The 9,888-nt window shown below is 32.0% G+C and overlaps 1 protein-coding gene across 5 annotated transcripts in view; it reads right to left on the bottom strand.

The window, feature by feature from the left end:
- Positions 1–9,863, bottom strand: part of LOC108769061 (protein split ends) — a 91,190-nt gene extending 81,327 nt beyond the window's left edge. For all 5 annotated transcript variants that reach the window (XM_018519810.1, XM_018519824.1, XM_018519817.1 and 2 more), the window contains exon 1: positions 9,300–9,863. In XM_018519810.1, coding sequence (XP_018375312.1) covers positions 9,300–9,382 — 83 coding nt within the window. In that variant the 5' untranslated portion in view covers positions 9,383–9,863. The remainder of the gene's footprint in view (positions 1–9,299) is intronic.
- Between the last annotated feature and the right edge of the window lie 25 nt (positions 9,864–9,888).

Below are 9,888 nucleotides of genomic sequence, written 5' to 3'. Positions count from 1 at the left end.
TATATATATATATATATATACTTAAATAAAATTTAAGAATAAATATATGTGATTTTATGTAGATGATCATTGGATCTATTTTGCTCATTTTATTACAAAGTTTTCATATTTAAAACAAATATACCCTCATGCTTTAAAGGAAAACAGAAATAAAGGGCAGAACCCGTGAGAAACAGACTTATAATTTTCAGTATAATAACATTAGATAGAATTGTGTTTTTGAAACACGTGAGAATTTCTTTAGTTTCCTGTTCACTTGTCATTACTATATCAGATTGTGACGTCAGATGCGAGAAAATACATAATAACGATTCTTGCAAAATATTAATATGGAAATGTGTTTCAATAAGACAATACCTACAATCGATAGAACCAACTTGTAAAATATACCACGAAAACTCTTGTTTTATCTTGTTAATTAATAAACTTTAATAAACTTTATTATTATTAACAACCATACCATAACAAAAAACCAGCATAACCAAAAACAAAATATTTCACAGCTATGACAAACTGTCAAATCAATCACTAATCAATTAATAATATGTAGACAGAAATAAATATAATTTAATTTTTCTCTGAAACAAGAAGATAGTTTTCGGTATATTTTTTAAGTCTATTCTATCGAATATCATGTTGTTTTATTGAAATATATTTTTATTTAAATATAATTTGCGAGAATTTTATTATGTGTTTTCTCGTTTCTGACACAATCTGAGAGAGTAATGGTGAGCGAATAAGAGTCTTAAATTTTGAAAATGACATGCTTATTTCACGAAAATTAATTACAAGTTTCACTAAGCAAACGAAAAAATATCTAATCTGTATATATGAAATTGAATACATATATATATATATATATATATATATATTAATATTGCAATATACAACAATTTGCACGTATATCGTCCGTACTTTCTGTTTAAATATTTGTGTATCATGAATGTTGGTTGTTCGAGAAGCATTATTATTATATTATCATAATTATTATTTATTATAATAATATTATCACAGTTATTCGTCAAACATTAATGTGTCAAATTACGAAATATCACCTGCTATCACCTGCAGCTGCTTTGAGACAACATTGCCGTTTCTCAAATAACTAACGTTCACGTCCACGACATGCGAATATTTAGATAGGGAGCACGTGTGCTGAATTCGCTTGAAATGCGTACAAATTCACGCATTTGGGGTCAGAAGGCATCTATATTATTTACACGAGTCTCTTATGTTGATTGCTATCAATGTATATTAAAAATGAAGAAAGTAAAATATCGGGCAATTGAGAGCACTTAACAACACGGTAATTTGTGCGTAATAATAAAGTTATGTATTTAGAGATCTTATATGGCGATTACGGTAGTCGTCAATTTTTACTTTATTTTATTAATGTATATTAACTTTAATCTCAGTTCAATTTTCTTCTCATCTTTTTCTAATCGCAAGAATAATTACAAAAAGATGAAAAATAAGTTGAACTGAGATTAAAATTAATCTACATTAATAGAAATGGGTATTAGGAAGCGAAATCGACCACTTTTATAAAATCAAAATTAAAAAAATGAAGTTACAAACTAATTGTGCATGCTCTGTTAAAATAAAAAAATTTACAAAAAGCAATTAAGTCAGCTTGTCCGTAAACGATTGGGGGAAAAAAGAAAAAAACACGTTACTTATTAACATGTGGTGACGCCCACACGAAATACGGAAGATCCGAGTTCGAATTCCTGAAGTAATATTTTCCGCAATAAATTAAATTATTTGTAGTTCTTAAGATGCTTAAATTAGCGTCAAATTATTAATATCCCTCTAATATCAGCATCAAAATTATTAAATTGTTCGTCAATTTAATGTGTGATATTACTATATACATTATACATACTTTAGTTCTGTTCACGCATTAAAAGACCGAAAAAAAAGATTCAGCGCGTGATTTGCAAAACTGCGCATGTATATTCACACACTCTGTGAAATATTTAAATACTAAGATCCGCTTTGACCGAAAAAATAGGATTATTTCTCTTAACTGATTTCTCAAAATGTGTTATTCGTCACAAAGTTTTCACTACAAGATATTTTTTTCTTTACCTACCCGGAACCTCATTTATATTCTGACATAGTCTACGTCTACAGTTCTAGCCAAGCGCAAAATGTGAGTGCGAAGAGTCAATACCTCGAGCGCGTCAATAAGCCGTACCTCTCTCTCGCGCGTGTCTTCGACCGAACGTCCTTCCAGCGATCTTCAATGTAAACAGCGACACGCCGCGCGCTGGATAGCCATTTGCAAATATGTGCGCGTAATAGAAACAAATGGCTCGACTTCATTCACGAGGCGAAGTTGTGCGATTCGAGCAACGACAGGAGTTTGATTCCAGTGGAGGATTCGAGGTCAGCATTCTTCTCTCAGTGGCGACAATTTTAAAGGAAGATTAAGAGGTATATCGTCTTTCACCTGTGCGTACGTTATCGCACTCGATACTAGCGGAGGTCAGCAGCACGTTGCGCCGTCCGCCATTTTAAGGAGACGTACGTTCTCGAGACTCTGCGTCTGCGACACTGGACGGACCCCATGCAGACGAAGAAACTTGAGACAGTCAGGTTCCGAGATGAAGCAAACTCGAGCAACCATCAAGTTGTCGCTAGCACTTCGATCTAATGATTCTATCTAATGAACAGCGCGATTGGCGTACCTGTTAACTTTGCTCCGTCATTTGCTGTCTAGTCAATTGTTTTGGTTGCGATTGAGAACGATCTCTGCTAGTCCCTCTCAAGTATCTTCTTTTCGTTACTTGACGTAAGTCAAAAAGTTGAGCCTCGTCGTGCTACGCCGCTGTTAGGAGCGAACCAGCATTCGCCAGCTGGCATACGAAGCGTGTAGTGCCGCTGGCAATGCAAGCGTTTACCGCCGCGTGCGTTTCGAGAGAAGAAATTTATAATCGAGAGGGAGAGAGACAGAGGAAGAGAGAAGGGGAAGGGGGGGGAGGGGCTAACGTCCGTACTGAAAACATCGAAGAGACCACGCGGGCAGCACTCTCGATCCCGAATATCCATCGATTTTTCCGATCAAGTGTTGTTATTCTACCCTCCAAAATGAACATCCCGTTGTCATTTTCGCCGTAATATCTCTCAATGAAAATCCAGGATTTTTTGAGCTACCAAAGGCAAATTGATTACGAAATAACACGCATTTAATACATCGAATTAAACTTCATTAGCCAATAAATCATAGGTAGATAAATTTACATGAGTGAATATATGCACAGACGCACGTACACATACATATTTTAGTTTTCACTTTAATAACATAGAGATACTTGAGCGACGCAAAACTCGTTTCCCTCGCGATTTTTTAGGAATCCTTAATTAGAATTTTCTAATTAATGCCGTGACAGATAATTTTCCAATACGATGACGTGGCATTTTTATTTATTTTTATAAATCTCAAGTTATATATCATATTTTTAGATATAGTTAATGTCTCTTTCTTTCTCTTTCTATCAGTATTTGTGTGTGCATGTGCGTGTTTAACTAGTTCTTATATATGTATTAAAAATTAAAAGAATTATTCTATAATTATGCAATTTATCCTCTTATAATTGAATGGAACAAGAAACAATATTTTACGGAAATATTCCAGAAATATTTGGTAGATAAATATCATAAAGTATAAAATTATACTAAAATCTGATATAAGAGAGATATAAAAAACAAATAGATTACCTGTCCAACTTGAGCATTTACAATTATGTGAATTTTATTATACATGTAGGTGCGGTTCTCCAAAAATTTTAAATAAAATAATTAATACGACTGTATGCATTGTATATTGAAAACAACATTCCTTGTGCGAAAGAAGTGAAATGTATAATTGAAAATGCTTTTGTTTAATGTGTTGTTTGAAGTACGTCGTATCCGCCGATTGAGAGCCCCTGACGTACGTCACCGTTACTTCCATGCTTATGCCGATGCACTTTAATAATTGTTTTTATATTACATGCACAGTTTGCTTTACTATTTTGAAATCATTTTACTGTAAATATTATGCGAAAAAACGTAACAGGAAAATACATGCAAGAAGGAAAGTCGTATACAAGTATCAAAAATGTTTCGAGAGTATTTTATATTTTTTAAATCAAATATTATTATAAACTTTATAAAACATAATTTGAATTCAATCATTTTTATATGATATAAAATTATGAAATATACTAAATAATCTTCCTTATTTTTAAGTAGATTACCCTAAATGTCATTTTAACAAAATAAATGCTAATCAAATATTTTACATTATTACGTTATCATTTTATATATTTATTATCGTTCATTTTTATAGTATAAACTATAAAATGTTAAAAAATGTATTATTTTAACGAAACAAATGAATAATATCACATACTTGGTCGAATTGATCAAATGCGTTACACAAATCTACCAAATGCGTTAGAGATAATTTAAGAAATAATCCCTAAAATGTGCTTGTAAATATATTCGCAAAAACTAATAAATTTGAGATTTGCAGAAATACTAATAGGGAATATGTATGGAAACCTTTAATTGTTAAACGTTATATGAACTTTCTTTTGTATCTCATATCGCCAATTTAAGGCCGGTTTCACCAATGTAAGATTAACTTTAATCTCGGTTCAATTAAAAATTTATTTTTTTCTCTTATTCGTAGAATTAGAAAAAGATTAAGTATAAATTAAATCAAGAGAGATTAAAGTTAATCTTACACTGGTGGATCTTAAACGACGATACTAATTGTAAGAGATTACAAGTACGAGAACCAAAAAATATATATACAATCTCTCCTAAAACAGAATATCTAAGCAATATAGTTAGAAACAATGCATTTCACTCGTTCTATCTCTTCGCTTTTGTCTTCCAATTGTCGCAGTTGTACAGTGAAAAATCATTTCTTCCGTATTTTAATGAATTATGTATGTACTTCATAAACATTTGCTTCGCGTTAATCGTAATTGCATGTCGATATAATTAAATTCCAAGATTAACAACCGGTTTATACATATTTCTCCGCTAGAACGGTTCGGATGACTCGCGCGCGGAGCCGCGCATTGAGCGCCACTGTCGAACAATAACTTCGTGCTGCTGCGAGCTCTCAAAATGGCTGTCCTCAGCTATTATTACTTCGGGGAAAAAACAAATGACGACGCGCTCACGCTACGCGAAGAGAAGAGGAGAGACGGAGCCAAGGCCTTTGGTATAACGTATCTTCGTATGTATGCGATCGTATAAGTACATGTACATGTATATGCATGCATGTGGCCGCCGTTTCTCTCTTTCTCTGTCTTCTCTCTCTCTCTCTCTTCCTTCAGCATGTCCTCGCGTACTACGATACGGACCATACCGAAAACATTGGAACACCTTATGCGTTTCCTGAAACTCGGTTTATCGAAGCGATAACGCCGACAGTTTGCACGAAAACAAAAACAAGCCTGTAAATGATGCGACAGCGTCCAACTTTCCTCTTACATATATATATATATATATATATATGTACAGATACCTATGACACACGCGGCAAAAATCCGAAGACTATCACGAAAGATACAGGATCCCAAGATTTGGAGCGAGATAATAGCTTCGAGAAATGATAATGCAAAATTCTTCCTCTTGTCACCTTTTTAGAATTCCTCATCTTAAAAAATCGTCTTTCATAACTTTTCCCCGATTTCCAGACAAAAATTTTATGCTTTTCCTTGACTTTCGAGAATATTTTGAAAAAATCTTTTATATTTTCATCCTGATTTAGAAATCGTTAAATAAACGTTCTTTTGTTGACAGAGCAATGCAAATTACTATTAATGCTGCTGACCCTGCTTGTATTTCATTGTTAAGTTGATAGTATTAAAAAATGCGTGGGTGTAAGGTATGCATGTCAAACCAAGAACTTTAATTTTCCAGAAAACTTTGCAAAATTCCTTAACTTTTCTCCAATTTTCTTGACCATCTTCAATTTCTCTTGACACTTTTCTTTATTTTCAGTTTGGGGCAACCCTGACTCTTTTCTAAACTCAGCTTTTTCAGAATGTCTTCTCTAACAGTAAAAGGTTATTCTCTCGAGACACGTCGATATGACATATTTAAAATTAATGAAATCCCTTTCTACAAACCTCTCGCTTTTCGAATTCTTTTCTTTTCAATTTTCTCCGAGTTGTGAAAGCATCTTTAAATGTGTTCAAATTCTAAATATTCAAAACTGTTAAACCTAAAAGATTTCAAGGTCAATGGAATCAATGTCCTTTTCTTCCTCTTCTCTTTATATATACATATCTAGGTACTTTTTCTCTAATAACAATAAAAATTTTCTTCTTTTGAGTGTGGGTTATTTATTATTCTTTAGATATTTCAAACTTCTAACGATATAGAAGAAGTAGAAAAACATATTAAGTGGCAATACCTTGTCTACATGGATCTTCTTAAGACTCAACAAAGGAGCATATCGAAAGAAGGACCGATCTTTTATCTAAAAAGGTAAAAGAAATAGTGTTAAAGAAATAGTGCTTTTTGTAGATTTTGACCTTTTGGATAAAGTAATTAAAAAGGTCGTAGCACTTAGGAAATATCTCGCAAAATTATAAAAACGTTGAAATTTGGATCAATATACCATGTTCTTGCTCAATTTTCGAGAGAAGACCAAAATCTACAAAAAACATTCTTTTACTTACACTTTTTTGAGCAAAAATCGGCCTTTTTAAATTTCCTTTGATTAATGGCGCCACATTTCAAATAATCTACAGCAAACTGGAGTAATATATGGAAAACTCCGATAAAAACCGATAATGCAAGAACGTTCCATGAACAGTTCGATTGTACTAAAAGCTTTTTTTAGAAATCGAAGTGAGGCCTCAACTTACGCTAGAATTACATTAAATTTTACAAATATAATGATATATAATAATATTTTTTAAGAGATGTTTCATGGAAAGTGATGATTTTATATAGATATAAGAAATATTAGTTATATTTCGACCTTTTCATTGCTGTTGGCAATTTGGCAAGTATAGACTCTGAATTAAGGCTGTCATCCCATGTTATTAGTGTATTTAATGCCTTGGCATTTATTTCATCACAAATGCTTAGCAAGTAAATATTGCTACACTTTATATTTTTATTACAATTGAATAAAACATAGAAATTGACCAAAATATTTTCTTCATTGTAAAACAATTTGACGTTTCGATAATTTCTATAAAGAATATGCGCTGGCAAAAAGTCACTCTGGCTACAGTGTTGGAGATTATAACGATTGCAATTGCATGCTTTGCGTGTTTTACACCAAAAGTTTTTGTAGTGAAAGAATTAATAATCTATTATAATAATAAATTAATTTTATTATTATGAAATATATACAATAAATATAATAAACGGCATGTAAGAGTTTAGTATAAATTACAAATTTATGCTAAGAAAAATAGGGATATTATATAATAAAATTCATTATGTAATCCCTATTTTTGCCCTTTATTATATTTATTGTGTTGTGGTTTGTTGTTTGTTGTGTTTGTTTATTGAAATCAAGAGTTCTTTATTATTATTAATTTTGAAATATATATATATAATTACGAGCAATGTTTACGATTTATGTAAATTCAAGATTTAAAATATATGTAGTGTAACGCAGAAATTTTCCATATTTATATTAGTTTTATTATATCCAAAAATATGATTTTGAATTAAAATTGTATAAGTAATTATAATAGCTAGATTTTTTAAACATTCCATTTAAAATTTCGCAAAATTAATTAAACATTCAGATTTTCAGAATAATTATTTTTTGGAAATTATATTTAAAACTATTAATTCGCTATTAATTTGCAATCGAAAATTAACAGGATAACTTGCAAATTTCATATAGAATTCCTTCTCTTTTTCCGATAAAATCGACATACTTTTAATAATCTTAGTTTTAACGATAAATTCTTTGTTAAATTTTAAGTTAATTTTTTTTCAGCGAAATTATCAAGATATTATCAATTTTCAACATTAAATATTTTCATAAAAATAACCTTTAAACATTAAAACTTTATTAGCTAGCATTTCAATTGAGAAGAATACATTATGAGATATATATGAGATGAATACATATTATATTTTATTCATATAATCTGTTTATGCATTGAGAGTAAAGTTTTTCGCATTTATGATTAAATATATAATAATTGGATGAAAAAATAATTGCAGTTAGGAACTTGATTTTTATAAAAATTCAATAAATAATAACGGTTCCAATAATTAAATAAATTAAACAATACAATATAGAGCTAAGAACCAACTTAGGATAATGTATGAGTAACAATATTATTGTAAACAATATATCATCTTGCGTAGTTACCGGTAACATTTAAATTAATTTTTTAACATTGAGAAGGACCCGATAGGGGTCGAAAAGTCTGTATGTTTTTATATTGCTTACAATAATATTGTTACTTTCTTAGCCCTATATTGTATTGTTTAATCCATTTTTATAGTTATTGCCATATTAATAAAAATAACTATATTTACAATTCTACATAAAAAATATATACATAGTTGGTACCTAAAAAAAATATTTTTTTAAATTTATATTTAAAATATACGTTTTTGGAATATAAAAAAAATTATAATTATATTCTCACTATAGCATTACAGTTTAATAACTATACAAATAGAGTTTCTAAGCGTAATTATTTTACCATGCAATTACAGTAAAATCAAAACGAAACACTTCCTCTTTCAATTGCTTAAAATTCTTATTTTAGATAAATAAATATTATTTATCTAAAAATTATTTATTTATCTACAAATTATTAGTTCCTGAATATTATTTCGCTAAGAAAAGTTTAACTTTGATTTTTTCAGAAAAATCTATCGGTAAATTTGAGATTGCAAGCTACGAAATATTCTTTTCCCACTTTTAAAAAGGAAGAAAAAAGCTCTATCTTTTATCTTTCAAGTTCGAGGCCGGTGATACCCACACATGTGCCTGTCTGTGTTGAAAATTTCAACTTTTGTGCTGTTCTAAATCAATACGGCAAAACGTTACAGAGCAAGAATGTATTGATACGGTGGGGGGGGGGTGGAGGGGACATATGTATATTATATACAAAACTAGATCTACGATCTACGAACCACGAAACGCGATTTACGGAGGCGATGGATTTAAAGCTGAAACATAGTCGAGAGGTTTAAGCGAAAGGTTTGTGCGTCACATACGTGTATACACGCAGAGGTTCTCATCATCAAAAAGGAAAAGAAAAGAAGGGGAAAAAAAGAAAAAGAATAACATATCTTACCGTTTGAAATGCTCCCTGATGCGATCCTCTCGGATGTTTTCCGGCAGATTTCCAACCCACAGGTGACGTGTCTCTCTAACCATTTTGCTCCGAACTCTTCATTTGGGATCGGATGTTGTGGTATCGTTTGGAGGCACTGTACAACGACACACAACCTCGACCAGGGCAGAATAAATTCACCAGACACTCCACCAACACACAGAGAAAAAACGCGCAATTTTCCGATCGATTAAAACAGGCCGGCCTCCACCCTTCTCCCTCACACTCTTTCTCTCCTTAGGAACTGAATCCGCCTCCTCCTTGCTCCTTGTCTTGGATTTATCTCTACCGACTGGAGAGATTTCAATTCGTCCCTCTCTCCTCCACGCTCTCCCAATTTGATTGATCACTTGGGCAAAACGAGAATCACTAGTTACTAGCCGATAAGAGATGAGCCCAGCAGACACGACGAACGCTGTCGTCGTCGAGGACGCGGCACGTCGTAGGTACGAGGATCGCACGTGCGTGCGTGGACACGGCAACAGCGGCCGTGGCTATCACCGGCAGGATGGTGACGACGGCGACGACGGCGACGGCGACGACGGCGACG

This window comes from Trachymyrmex cornetzi, unplaced genomic scaffold (genome assembly GCF_001594075.2).
Source record: "Trachymyrmex cornetzi isolate Tcor2-1 unplaced genomic scaffold, Tcor1.1 scaffold122, whole genome shotgun sequence".
In the NCBI taxonomy this organism is placed as follows: domain Eukaryota; kingdom Metazoa; phylum Arthropoda; class Insecta; order Hymenoptera; family Formicidae; genus Trachymyrmex; species Trachymyrmex cornetzi.
This window is presented reverse-complemented; position numbering and strand designations above follow the sequence as displayed.